Below are 15289 nucleotides of genomic sequence, written 5' to 3' on the forward strand. Positions count from 1 at the left end.
ACTCTAAATGTGAATGATTTGATGATTAGGTTAATTTATTTATTTATTCATTAATTCATTCAGGACACATAATACATCTTGAATGTACAGGACATATACACTCTCATTTTTTTATTATTTGAATGATTAAATTGATTAATAAATTCAAAGGACAGACACATATTCTTCTTTCATGTGAAATATATTACCCCAGTATTTCCTTTTGTTTCTGTGATAAAAGGTTTGGATTTACCTGTTTTTGATATTAAGATGGATTCCTATCTCTCCTCCCTGTAGAGACAACAGTACCATGCTGTCAATACAGAATATGGATGATGGAATACTTTTTTAATAGTTGAACCCATTAAGAATGTGTAGGACATAATTTACAGTTATTCAACCTGGATGTTTTTGTTTGAAAGATTACTCAGATCCACCCACTGTTGACTGTTCTCCCATATTGTACATAATGTACTTTTATTCATGTGATCTATTGTGAAAAATGAAGGATACAAACTGAACTGTTTCATCACTTTACAGTTTTATCAAGTGAGATTTGTCTCCCTGTGAGTTTATAGGAGATACAGTGGGTTGTGAGAAGAGACTGTCTTTGTTACATGTGACTACATTTCAGCTCTATTGGTACAAGAGATTTGTGGGATTATGTACAACAGTGAAATTATAGAGAAATTATACACAGACAGTATCTGAAAACAGATCATTATTTCCCAACAACACCATTTAAAATACATGCACACTCCAAACTATGTTTATAGTTAAATCAAAATGCAATCAAACAATTGTGCGCGTCAGCATTTCTGAGTGAGCAGGAAAATTCTTAAAACATGAACGAGAGAGAGAGAGAGAAGAAATGTGGGAGGGAAGGAGGGAAGGAGGGAGGCAGGACAAGAAAGCGAAAGATTGAGCAGGGACCTCATCTAGCAGGTACACTTACTTGTTCACTCAGTCACTCTCTCCTCTCCTGGTCTGGGACGTCTAGGACTGCTGTGTCTGTAGCTTTCTAACAGGTGAGAAACTCTCATTCTCCTTTTATTCCCTTTTTATTGACCTTGCAGTGCTTTTGATTTATAATTCAAATACAAATTGTAATTGAAATATATTAGTTTAGGTAATTTATGTTAATTTTACATGTTGGCTCTTATCTGATTGTGTCTTCTCATTCAGGGATTATCTCAGGTAGTTAAACATCAGCTTCTTTCTGGATTAGTTGGTCAAGGAATAAAACGTGATTTGATGAACATCAACCATGTCTGTGACTCAACTTTTTAAAATGATGTTTCATTCAAATGCAGAATTTTGTTCCAAACGTACTTATCCTAATTTATGATAAAGCTGTATTCTGTATTCTGACATGTAATTACACTAAGAAAGTTATGGCTTCTGTGCAACTCAATGTAAAATGTGATCTTGTGTATTCTCATGTGTTTCAGTGGATACAGTGAATGTCTCAAATATTTGTGGAGTTATTTAGTAAAGTTATAGTGCAATGCTGTCTGTCTGCCTGTCTGTCTATCTGTGTCTGTGTTGGGGTGAAATATGTTTCAGTAGCCCCAGGGTGATACTTGTACATATCTGAGGTTAGATTTTGAGAACTGAAATATTTATAGACTAATTATACGTGTATGTGAAATGCAATCATAGTTCTGTGGTTGAACTCCAGATTTTAATGTCTGGAACTACAAAGAGAAGATGTATAGAATGTTGGAAATCGAATAGTTTCTTCGTATCCTGCCCATATCAGACTGGTTTCTATCAGGTCCTCTTCATTGTATCTGTAAACTTTGGATTCAACTTATTTTGATATTGTTCAAGTGTATTTTGAGAGAGAGCGAAAGAGAGAAATGAACCTGTCCACTTACCTGTAGCCTACCTGTGTCTCCCAGCTCTGAATAGGACAGAATAGCCCAACTCTGTCCAGATGATGCCAGAGTATTGGCCTGTTTGAAGATAGAAAGATAGAAAGATAGATAGAGAGATGGCTATCTATCTATCTATCTATCTATCTATCTATCTATCTATCTATCTATCTATCTATCTATCTATCTATCTATCTATCTATCTATCTATCTATCTATCTATCTATCTATCTATCTATCTATCTATCTATCTATCTATCTATCTATCTATCTATCCCCCCCCCCTCTCCCCCTTCACCTCTCTCTCTCTCTCTCTCTCTCTCTCTCTCTCTCTCTCTCTCTCTCTCTCTCTCTCTCTCTCTCTGTGTCTCTCTCTCTCTCTCTCTCTGTGTCTCTCTCTCTCTCTCTCTCTGTGTCTCTGTGTCTCTGTCTTCTCCCTTACAATTCCACTATGCTGGTTTCTTTCAGGGCAGCAAAATATTGAATTGGAATGAATCATCTCTCAATAAAATACTATTGATCACACTATAAAATCCACTCAACTAATAAACAACTGATTACTTTCAGTCAATTATGTTGATGACTCTACTAACCCAACTCTCTCTCTCTCTCTCTCTCTCTCTCTCTCTCTCTCTCTCTCTCTCTCTCTCTGTCTCTCTCTCTCTGTCTCTCTCTCTCTCTCTGTGTCTCTGTGTCTCTGTCTTCTCCCTTACAATTCCACTATGCTGGTTTCTTTCAGGGCAGCAAAATATTGAATTGGAATGAATCATCTCTCAATAAAATACTATAAAATCCACTCAACTAATAAACAACTGATTACTTTCAGTCAATTATGTTGATGACTCTACTAACCCAACTCTCTCTCTCTCTCCTAGACGACCCTCCATACACAGACATGATGCCTCGCATCTTCTTCATCTTGAGTTCTCTGCTCCTCCTCCCCTTATTCTCCTCCTCCTCCGAACCCCGCCGACAGTCGTCATCCTCACCACGCAGCAGGACCGCGCGTGCTCCGGCTTCCTTCGCCAAGGTGCGCCTGGCGGGAAACTTTGCCCAGGGACTGAACGAGGGTCGCGTGGAAGTGCTTCACAACAGCACGTGGGGGACGGTGTGTGATGACGAAGTGGACATCAAACTAGCCAAAGTGGTCTGCCGCGAGCTGGGCTTCCAGACCGGCATCACGTGGGCGCACAGTGCCAAATATGGCGAGGGTGATGGTACGTGTTCCAGAACAGTTGTTGCATTTTTGCAATGATCAAAATGTATCTTTATTTCTGTAATATAATACAGATAATATACTCTTTAAAATTGAAAGGTACATTAAAAGAAGACAGTCAGCTGTTGATTTCTATTCTTTTCCATATGGCTGTCAGATGTTAAAGGTCAGATGTTAAAGGGATAGTTCACCAACATTACAAAATGACACATTGGTTTTCTTACCCTGTAAGCAGTCTATGGACAAGGTATGACAGGAATACATGCTTTAGTTTCCCTGGCACTGTTTCCACATGCTCACGTTTTAGCATTTGTGGCACAAATCCCATTCAAGTCATTGGACCGATATGAGCATTTTTCACACATCATGTTCAAATCATCTGAAAGTATCTCAAATGTATTGTGAAGCTTAACAAAGTCACTTATAAATGATATGAACATGATGTGCAAAAAAAACGAATATCAATCCATGGGATGTGTGCCACAAATTCTAAAACGTTAGCATATGGAAACAGTGCCAGTGAAACTAAACCAAAGCATGGATTGCTGCCATACCTTGTCCATAGACTACTTACAGGGTAAGAAAACCAATATATTATTTTGTAATGTGGGTGAACTATCTCTTTAATGCATAGGCCTATCTTTCCAATTCTGTGAAGAGGGTGCCTGCTTTCTAACTAAAATAACATTCTTTCAGTTTCTAAACCTTTCAGTTTCTAAAGCACTTTACTTTTACTGGTAGGCATGATATAACATAGGCGGTTGGCGGTTGGTTTAGTAAATATATATTTCACAACAGCAGTAGTACTAGACAGCCTATCCTGGCTACTGCTCCGTCGGTTCACTCACCCTTCCCTTTAATTGTCATTTAAAGGGGGCAATAAAGCATGCCTATAAACCAAAGCAAGTGTAGCACATCGCTGCCAGGGCAAGGCTGTCATTACTCTAAAACAAATGCTCCTCTCAGGCCATATATTGCCATGCCAGCCTGCTAGCCTGCCAGGCAGCGACTGTATTGAGGAGTGCAGTGAAATCCCATAAGTTATCTTTGTATCTTTATGACGACGGCAGGCTCAGCTCAGTCACTGCAGGGTTATTTTGGTGATGTTAATAGGTGATGTATACTTGGGTGTTAGAGGCCTACAGAAGCTGGTGAGACAGGCTCCCTTAGTCCCACAGTTGCATCGTATTACTGTATATGGCACATAAATGGCACATATATGGCACATTTTATCAAATTAAGCTATCAATTATTATATCAGTGAAGGAATTAATAAAGGAATGGATGGATGATTCAATCAGTCAATCAATCATTCATCCATCCATCCATCCATCATCCATCCATCCATCCATCCATCCATCCATCCATCCATCCATCCATCCATCCATCCATCCATCCATCCATCCATCCATCCATCCATCCATTCATCCATCCATCCATCCATCAATGACAAATTCATGTCCATATCCGATAATAACCCTGTTTCCCCTGTCCCCAGGTCCTATCTGGATGGACAACGTGCGTTGTGACGGCACAGAGAAGACTGTGAAAGACTGTAAACATAACGGCTGGGGTGTCAATGATTGCAAGCACTCTGAGGACCTTGGTGTGGTCTGCAGTCCGGAGCGACGACTGGACCAGGTTACGGGGTCACGTAATGGTCAGTCGGTGGCCCTGCGTCCGGATGTCAGCGTCTCGCCTCAGTGGCAGAGCATCCTGGCCAGCCGCAGTAACCCCCGACAGGCCCATCAGGGGAACGGACACCCTCCAGAGAGGCCCAGCCTGAGACAGCACCTCTACAACCCGGTAGGTAGCATAACACCTTATACTCTCTATCCCTGCTACCTCTAGTAGTAAAGTAGGTGCTGTAGCCTGAGACAACATCTATACAACCTGGTAAGCAGCTACGGTGGGCACCACCAACTCTATAACTCTGGTACTTGCTAATGTCTGGTATTTGTTGATCAACCACCGATACTGCCAATGCCAATCAATTAACCAATCAATCTATATATTTACTGTCCCAGTTGGGAAATTCCTTGCTTAAGTCATTTGAATTTTGAAAGTGTCATGGATCAAACTTTTTTACAGCAAAGTTTGAAGAAATCCCCTCCCCCCTTCTCTCTCAGTATTCCAGCAAGGTGCATATTCAGGAGGTGCGTCTGCGGCCCATCCTGATGCACACTAAGAAGCGGGCCCTGATCACTGAGGGCGTGGTGGAAGTGAAGCATGCTGGGAGATGGAGGCAGGTGTGTGACCTGGGCTGGAACCTCAACAGCAGCAAAGTGGTGTGTGGAATGCTCGGGTTCCCTGAGGCAGAACGACACAACGAAAGAACATACAAGTAAGTAAGCCCCTCCATTCAGCCCTCAGATCTGCAGATTCAGATTCAGAGTGTTTAATAGTCACATGTACAGGGTTGCAGGTGTGATTGCAGGGTACAGTGAAAATATTAGGCTACGAGCTCCAACATGCAGGACTAAGTGAAATAAAAGAATGAAAATGGAAATAAAACAATAGAAATAGAAATAGCACTACATACATCATAACAACTGTAGCAGTGATGAATAAATACATGTCCATTGGGGTGGAAGCAAAGTAAAGACTGTTGAGGGTGTGGGGGAATGACCATAGCAAATAGTTGGAATGTGTACGGCAGGGTTGCCCAACCCTGTTCCTGGAGAGCTACCCTCCTGTAGGTTTTCGCTCCAACCCCAGGTGTTACTAACCTGATTCATCTTAGCAACCTGCTAATTATTAGAATCAGGTGTGCTAGATTAGGGTTGGAGCAAAAACCTACAGGACGGTAGCTCTCCAGGAACAGGGTTGGGCAGTCCTGGTGTACGGGGTGGTTTTCGGACAGGGCTGAGGTTTTGTCCGGATGTCCTCATGTGTATGGTATCCCTATTTGGAAGTCCTTCAGTTGTCAGACAAAACTTCCTCAGTTGTCACACAAAACTCCCTCAGTTGTCACACAAGACGTCCTCAATTGTCAGAGGCTAGGTCTGTAAGGAAAGTGGCATAGAGAGACAGAGAGCTGAGAGTGATGACTCAAGTAGCGAAGTAAACTATAGAAATGGACGTTACACACGGCGTATCACATTTAACATACCAAACATTCAAATAACGTTATAGAAGGTAAAGTAAAAACCCAAACCGGTCCGTTCATCAATACCTGTATATCATAAAATACGGTATACCGCCCAGCCCTACCTCCACTCACTCCTCTGACCCTGTGGAAAACAGTGGTATTAGGGGTATTAGGACGGTTTAGGACGGTTTAGGGAGGATAACCGAGGGAGGATCACACATTAGCACGACTATTTCTGTCCCATCATGAATGAAAGTACTCTGTCCAGACCTTCATGGACATCCTACTTTAATTATTTCCTACAGGTTTTGTCCCGTGTGACTCAAAGTTAAGTTCTCCTGAGTGGCGCAGTGGTCTAAGGCACTGCATCGCAGTGCTAGCTGTGCCACTAGAGATCCTGGTTTGAATCCAGGCTCTGTCGCAGCCGGCCGCGACCGGGAGACTCATGGGCAGCGCACAATTGGCCTAGCGTTGTCCAGGGTAGGGGAGGGAATGGCCGGCAGGGATGTAGCTCAGTTGATAGAGCATGGCGTTTGCAACGCCAGGGTTGTGGGTTCGATTCCCACGGGGGACCAGTATGAAAAAAAAAAAAAGGTATTCACTAACTGTAAGTCGCTCTGGATAAGAGCGTCTGCTAAATGACTTAAATGTAAATGTTAAGACATTCATTCTCCATTTGGGCTGCAGCTACTATAGCTAGCCCTGTGTGTGTGTGTGTGTGTGTGTGCGTACTTGTGCGTGTGACTGAACTGACCACAACATCTGTTCTATACTCCAAGTGTTAGATTCCTGTATCTGTTTAAAGAGCTACTGTTTTAGCCAGTTAATTTCCTCACTAGACCTTTTCCTGTCGTGCTACATTAAAGTGAGGGGAGTTTCAAGTCCGGATTGGTACATTTTCAGAGGTGATTCATTCCAATTAGATATTTAGCTCCATAATGCCACCCTAAAAGACAGAGGCCCCTGGGCTCATAGCCAGCACAGTGGAATTGTAATGGAGAAGAAAGAGGACAAGGTTGGTGTAGCCTGAAGAACTTGGCCTGAAGAATTCACAGGCAGCTGACTTCTGTTGGCATCTTGTTTTAAAACCTGTGAGGTCAAGGGAACAGAAACAATGTTCAAAGAAAGAAGAATGAAAGAAAGGAAGAAAGAAAGATGGCAATAGAAGAAGAAGAAAAATCAAGTATGGAATAAATACATTTTTAAAAAGACTGAGAGGTGGATATATTCAGGAGCATTTGTTTGTTTGTTTTGACGAGGGCATGCAGTCCAATGTCTTGCCTATAGGCTTATTACTAAAACTGTATACTGTGTACTTATTATTATACAGGACATTTACATTATAGACATTTAGCAGATGCTCTTATCGAGAGAGACTTACAGGAGCAATTAGGGATAAGTGCCTTGTTCAACAGATGTTTTCACCTAGTCAGCTCAGGAATTCGAACCAGTGACCTTTCGGTTACTGGCCCAAAACTCTTAGCCGCTAGGCAACCTGCAGCCCATAATACGCCCATCATACTACATACTATTTAGAACATACTGTTTAGTGAAAACTTATGCAGTAAGCAACAAATATCAACTCACTAGACTCACCCATACTGAGAATGCGTAATTTAATGCACATTTGTGTTGTTTCCCACCATTCGTTCATTTGGGTACAGCTTGTCCCCATCAGCTGATTTTATAGGCTGTTGTCAAACACACATGGATCTGAAAAGACGACTCTCTTCCTCAATAGTGTTCAGAGAATTCTACTAGATTAAACGTCTAAATAAGTATGACATCCTGACATTTAAAGCATATTACATTTTAGAGATTTCACACACTATAAAACATTCTATTTTTGAATACCCAAAATGCCTACTTTTTAGAACGCAAGTACAGGTATTTGGAAATGGCCATTGTCTTTTCAAAGTTCAAACCTCCAGTTTGTTTTTCTGTCAGCATGTTTCAGTTTAGTAAATAACAAGGCATTTGGTGGCTTTCTATTTTAATTCAGTTGGGTCTCTGTGACCTAGGGTTGACCTGATGTTGTGTTCCGAAGGGACAAACGGGAGAACACATCTGGAAACAGACAACAAAAAGGGACATTCTCATTGGCCAATCTCCATCTGTTTCAAAGCGTTTTCTTTCATTTCGTGCCTACTGAACGGTACCCCAGTGTTTGTGTGCCTGCTCATCCAGCTGGTGAAAGCTTTAGCCCTGGCACCACATCGCTCTGATATGACCCAGAAAGGCCAGAACGTTTTCACCTCAGATTAGACATAATTAGACAGTTAGACATGTTTAAAGTCTGTATAGTTTATTAAGGCCAGTTTTGCTCTTTTATAGTTTTTTTCTCATGCATTTTATTGGTATTTTAGTTCTGGTTGGTTGATAATTTAAGACACCACAGTTTTTATGTACAGCCCAATATCCCACATCCTAAAATAGATTGAGTGATTGACTTACTGATGGTTAGTTGAATGGATTAATTTTAACATGGCTTAAAGGTGCAGTCTGTAACTTTCCTTATTATCACATTCGTCAAGAAGCTAAATCAAAATATCATTTATTTCACTGAAGATTAAAGTACATATTGTACCTTTAATGTAGTCTTAACCCAGTAGAGCCCAATTTGGACTGGCATGACCTGGCCATGGATTGACCCTAGCTTGTTCAGACAGTCTCTGGTCCATTCTTAGAAAGCCCAGACAAGACCAGAGCATGTGGCTCCTGTCCCCTCCTGGCTCTTGTCCGTGTCGACTGGTCTGATGAGATCCTGGAGATGTTGTAATTACAGGTTGGGCAGGCCACCAGAGAAAAAACACCCCAATTATAGCTGTGTGTGTGTCTGTTGATGATTGTAAGTGTGTGTGTGTGTGTGTGTGTATGCATGCATCCTTTGTGTGTGTGAATGGGTGCATCGTTCATGTGTGTGTGTCTGTGTGTGTGAAGCACAGTGTGTAGGGCTGAGCCACTAAGACTACCCAGGGTTTTCTGCTGTCTCCAATTATAGGCCTGGGCCCTGCTGTGGTCCCGCTGTGTCAGCAACTGTCTGTCTCTCTCTGTCCCCGTGGAAATTGGAGGTCCTACAATTGATTAATTGCACCTCAGCCCAGATGCGGGGGGGGGGGGGGGGTCATTTTCCTTAGGGTGACATTTTTTTGTGACTGATTCAGTCTTGGTTGGTGTCTCAGATTTGAGTAATCTGAGTCATCCAAAGTGAGCTTGTCTCTAATTTATATGGTGTCTTTTAATTTATGTAGGCCTATGTATGGCAGGTGGCTGTGCTTTATATGGTTGTGGTGAAGCCTTTAACCGTGGTTTGTCAGCCCAAGCTGTAATTCATTCCGTTTTGTTTTGATGGACATGTTATATTGCATTTACTTGTGTAAGAGATCGTCCTAGCCAAGGAGGATCTCACAGGCTATCATCTCTGAGCCCATAGAAAGCGTATCATCCATGATAGGAGGACACAGACTATGCAACTCTGTAACTTCATCTGGACAACTCAAAACTGTGGATTTAAGATTGATGGTTCCCAGCAACAACTATCCTGACAAGATCCTTTGGTGGTTAAAGTGGTTGCTATTCATATCGGGGTTCAAACATTGCATGGGGTACTCCTCTTCTTCTGGCACTGCAGGGTAAGGGAGGAAGATACTGTACAGAGCTTCCTACTGGAGGAGGGAGGAGGGAGGGAGAGAGAGAGGAGAGAGAGAGAGAGAGAGAGGAGGAGAGAGAGAGAGAGAGGGAGAGAGGGAGAGAGGGAGGGAGAGAGATGAGAGAGAGAGAGAGGAGAGAGAGAGAGAGGGAGAGAGAGGGAGAGAGAGAGAGAGAGAGAGAGAGAGAGAGAGAGATGAGAGAGAGATGAGAGAGAGAGAGAGAGAGAGAGAGAGAGAGAGAGAGAGAGAGAGAGAGAGAGAGAGAGAGAGAGAGAGAGAGAGAGAGAGAGAGAGAGAGAGAGAGAGAGCCAAAGTAGGAAAGCGAGGGAGTGTGACGGTGCTGAAAACAGAAACAGCAGGGTGATTGTTGTCGTTTAGCAACAGCGGTGGGACCCCCTATCATTAGCCTCTTTTGCTCGCTCTCGCTCTCTTTCTGTCTCTCTTTTTGGGTTGGTGAACAAGGGGTGTGGCCTGTAACACACTGATTATACAGGCAGACTGGGGCTCTGGGAGGGAGAACCGTTAAACACATTTAAACACACACCATTATAGAGTCAGAGGTGTAGCGAACAGTAATTCTGTTTTTTCAACCCAATCCCACCTGCTCATAATGTGTGTTCATACAAGTGTTCATAATATACACTTGCTAGCTAGCTAACATCTGTACAATCGTATTAGAGAAAGAGGGATCTGTGCAAACGTTATGTATAGAGAGCTTGCCCTAAGTACAGTGCCTTCAGAAAGTATTCACATCCCTTGACTTTTTCCAAACGTTGTTGTGTTACAGCCTGAATTTAAAATGGATTCAATTGAGATTTTGTGTTACTGGCCTACACACAATACCCCACAACACCCAGTCACTACAAAGATACAGGCGTCCTTCCTAACTCAGTTGCCAGAGAGGAAGGAAACCGCTCAGGGATTTCACCATGAGGCCAATGGTGATTTTAAAATGGTTACAGAGTTTAATGGCTGTGATAGGAGAAAACTGAGGATGGATCAACAACATTGTAGTTACTCCACAGTACTAACATAAATGACAGAGTGAAAAGAAGGAAGCCTGTACAGAAAATAAATATTCCAAAACATACATCCTTTTTGCAATAAGGCACTAAAGTAAAACTGTATCTACAAAGACAGGAGAAGTAGCATGAATAAAGTTAGAATGGTAGTAACAATACATGGGTTTTATATAGCGCTTTTCAATGTCTTAAAGATGCTTGAAGTTAGGTTGAAGTTAAGGGAACTTAGGTGAAGTTCCACCAAAGCTCAACCAAATATACCGTAATTGAATCAAATATAGAGTCTGGGATATGGTTGATAAGTGTTTTTCTTTCCTCTGTGCTCAATTTAGTCAGTGCCAGTGTGGTGAGGGAAAATAGTTGGTTTGATTGGTGTGTGGTGAGGTCACAATTATGTCACAGACATTCTCTCCCCTGGGTACGTGTGTGTGTGTGTGTGCGGGCGTGCCTTTGTGTATATGTGTGTGTGTGTGTCTATTCTCTGGGTTACGTGTTACTACAGAGACACATGCTAGACACATCCAAGTTATTTTACGAATGTAATTTAAGAATAAGAGTTCAATTCAATTAGCAGCGTGTCTGTCTCAATCAACCACAAGCCCTTTAGCATGACCTTACTGCTGCAGTATATGTCTGTCTGAACATTACTCATATATATAATTTAACTTTTGATGGCTTAAGGTGGGGGGGTATCTACTAAGCTAACCTCCACAAAGATGGTGGCCCATGTTGACTCCAATGCTTCCCACAGTTGTGTCAAGTTGGCTGGATGTCCTTTTGGTGGTGGACCATTCTTGATACACACGGGAAACTGTTGAGTGTGAAAAACCCAGCAGCATTGCAGTTCTTGACACAAACCGGTGCGCCTGGCACCTACTACCAAACCCTGTTCAAAGGCACTTAAATATTTTGTCTTGTCCTGAATGGCACACATACACAATCCATGTCTCAATTGTCTCAAGGCTTAAAAATCCTTCTTTAACCTGTCTCCTCCCCTTCATCTACACTGATTGAAGTGGATTTAACAAGTGACATCAATAAGGGATCAAAGCTTTCACCTTGTATCACCTGGTCAGTCTATGTCATGGAAAAAACAGGTGTTCTTAATGTTTTGTATACTCAGTGTATACCTCCATTCATTTATTTTACTGGTACCGGGCTACCTTCAGACGAGTCTTGTGAGGCTTGTGGGCTTCCTAAAGCAAATACAACTGACATGTATGTGTTTGTGAGAGTCTCATCTTTCCATAGAGTGGTCATATTCGTTTGTAGGCCAAACCGTTTGGACGCTACAGACGTTTTCCTGAGAAGACCGATTTTTGGGATGTCTCATGGTTTGAAAAACACCGCTGTAGGTCGGCCAGCTTCCACCGCAGATGCGGCTACCAGCTCTCAGTCTCATGTCAGAATTAGACATTCATCCATGTTTCTCAAACGTCAAATTTCGAATTTGTTCCAAACGTTGTTCCAAAGTTTAGGCATTAACTCTGAATTTTTAAGGTTAGGCATTAACTCCGAATGGCTAAGGTAAGGGTTAAAGTTTGGGATAGGCTTAAAACAAAACAAATAACTTTATATTGCTGGATTTAAATGTACAACCTTTGGATTTAGAGGCAGATGCTTACGCCCATCCACCATCCCCGTCCGCAACACCGAAACGTACTTGAAAGTAACTGTGCTTACTGTTGCCCCTAGTGGCCAGTTGGACGTCGAATACGGACTTGTATCACAGATGACCTGACTGGATGCGGAAGGCCGCCATTAAAGACAAAAAAGATATCTTTACCTTAAACAGACGGATTTTTATGGGGTATTTTTTATTATACCCATTTCATTTCCGCGGGGGCATGGACATCGACTCTAGGGGGTGTGATAGTTCAACCTTTGATGCTTTAAAGGGATAGTTCACCCAAATTACAAGTTGTTTCCGTCAAGAAAGCTAGCTATCTTAAGTCATTGGGCCAGTAACTGAAAGGTTGCTGGTTCGAATCCCTGAGCTGACTAGGTGAAAAATCTGTCGATGTGCCCTTGAGCAAGGCACTTAACCCGAATTGCTCCTGTAAGTCACTCTGGATAATAGCTTCTAAAATAGCATGACTGTTTATTATGTTAATGTCACATTAGAAGGTAATACTTTCAAAAAAGTTAAAGACATATCTTTACTATTAGGCCCCACAGTGAGGAGAGATGCTATTACAGCAAATGCATAATGATTCTATATGTAATTCTATGTTTAGGTCAACAATGAATACAATTGTGCAAGGGGGTACCGTACCAGAAAGAACTGACATCTACTTTCACCCTGTAACATGACTTAACTCTAGCTGCTGTAAAATGTCAGGGCTGTGACAATGTCTCTCTTGATTCCAACATCCTTGTTTGTAGAGTTTGTGACTAGCAAGGCGGGAATGTGTTAGTTTCATTTTGGAAATCCAAATATACTGTGTTATGAATATCCGTAGATGTATTTGTTTCCCTAAGTGCAGCTGACTGAGTTGTGTTTGTTTGTTTGTGTGTGTGTCTGTGTCTGTGTGTCTGTGTGTGCGTGTAGTCTACCTCAGCTCCTGTTTGGCAGTCTCGGCATCTGGTGCGGGAACTGTGGGACGGCTGCTTTGATGCAGATCAACTGTGTTTGTGTATGAGGGAGGGAGGGAGGGAGGGAGGGAGGGAGAGAATGCCTTTTGGGCACGTCTTGGCTTTGCCTGTGATGGAGTGCCAGGAATGGACTCCTGACTAAATATCTGTTTTATAACTCAATTATCATTTTTTCTGTTCTTTAATTTCTTTACTGTAGTTTCTTGGAAAGCCTCACCAGCTCTTACGGTTCAAGTGTGCCAACACTGTTTGTTTGCGTGTGTGTTTTCTTTCAACCTTTTCCCAGTAATGTCCAAGCAATGTAATCCATAGTTGCTGTTGAAAGTCACATTTTTATAGCCTACGCATGGTTAGTTAGGTTAATGAGTAGTTCCAAAATGCCCGGTGTTTAGCTTGAATTCCTTTCTAGCATTCCAGAGTTATTTACAAATGTTGTTGCACCAGCAAATGTTCTTGTAAAATGCCAAGTATGAGAGATTGAAGAGTTCTTATTTTATCATGTTACCAACACCACAGCAGCATCACACCAGTCATATTCATTATGGCACAACGTAGCAAACCATTTTGAATTAAAAATGAAAACAAGCATTTCTTATTGGACCTGTAGTCCATCCCTGTTTTATTCCGTTTGCTTCTGTTTGGTGCCTAATGAATAAAACCCAGTTGTTTGAGCAGACCTGCTGTATGTTGGCAACAGACGACATTGTTTTTGTCTTCAAGCCTGGATTAGCTGGTGGTCCATAACATACATACTGTGTGTGGTGCGTGGGCCTGCTACACTCCGACCAGTCAATCATTCTAAACACACACACATACCTAGGCTAGATCTAAACCACAACATAAAGGAGAGAGAGACAGGAAGTGTTGGTTCAGAGAGAATAGGGAAAAGTTCCCAACACAATGATTTACTGCACCTCAACACAGATGGGCCTTTCTGTAGGCTGACATATTTATCTATGTAAGTGTGTTTGTACTGGTTGGCATCCCTGTGGCCAATATGACAGGTACAGATGCTTCTAGGACATAACTGTTTCTGTCCGTATCCATGTACACCAACAACACTGCTGATGTGGCTGATTAACAGTGTGTGTGTGGGAATCATTCTGTGTGCCATGGACCATATTAACCAAACACCAGATACAGTCAGTGTGTGGGTATCACTGTGTGTGGCATTAACCAAGCACATGACACAGTTGTCATCTACAAAAGCTGACTCTGTGGGCAAGCTTTAGTCATCTCACCTCACAGGACTAACAGGTGTTTCACGAAACCTCAACTAATAAACGGAAGAGATACTAACGTCCTTTCCTATTTTTCCCGTTTCTTCACAGGAAAATCTGGGACACCAAGCTTGCTGATCCATCCACAAAGTAAGACCTACACAGATGTTGGAACATCTCAACTACCTACAAATTCTTTGTTCTCCAGGTGTTGATGATGTTTGTGTATCTGATTTCAGCACACATGACTGTATGCACACATGACTGTAAGTCGCTTTGGATAAAAGTGTCTGCTAAATGGCATAGACTATAAAGTATATATACTATAGTATTATAAAGTATTCATATGAAGTGTTACTGGATAGTCCTTGTCTTGTTCCTTCATGTAACTGAGATAACATAAGTAACCAGACGTTAGCTATGCACATGTTAAAGTTAGATGGGACTTGCGAAGCAAAAGTCCCGACTTTAAATCTTCGTCATACTTCTTGATATTCTTCTGAACGCTACTCCTCTTACACAGTTTAAGCTGGAAACGTTCAAACTTTAACATGGGCTGACTAGTCTGGGATAGTGGGCTTGCATACAACTGGTTTTATATTATTATTTATACTTTTTAAACTATTATTTTTTTGTCTT

At 41.9% G+C, this 15289-nt stretch overlaps 1 protein-coding gene across 1 annotated transcript in view; it reads left to right on the forward strand.

Moving 5' to 3' along the window:
* Nucleotides 1–2751: 2751 nt before the first annotated feature.
* Nucleotides 2752–15289, forward strand: part of LOC311121843 (lysyl oxidase homolog 4-like) — a gene marked incomplete at both ends in the record, with an annotated part of 37700 nt that continues 25162 nt past the window's right edge. Inside the window, 4 exons of the mRNA XM_084196283.1 lie at nucleotides 2752–3073; nucleotides 4571–4878; nucleotides 5202–5416; nucleotides 14762–14800. Of these exons, the coding sequence (XP_084052409.1) occupies nucleotides 2752–3073; nucleotides 4571–4878; nucleotides 5202–5416; nucleotides 14762–14800 (884 nt within the window). The remainder of the gene's footprint in view (nucleotides 3074–4570; nucleotides 4879–5201; nucleotides 5417–14761; nucleotides 14801–15289) is intronic.

This window comes from Coregonus lavaretus (assembly GCF_964263955.1).
Source record: "Coregonus lavaretus genome assembly, contig: HAP1_SCAFFOLD_372, whole genome shotgun sequence".
NCBI classification, from domain to species: domain Eukaryota; kingdom Metazoa; phylum Chordata; class Actinopteri; order Salmoniformes; family Salmonidae; genus Coregonus; species Coregonus lavaretus.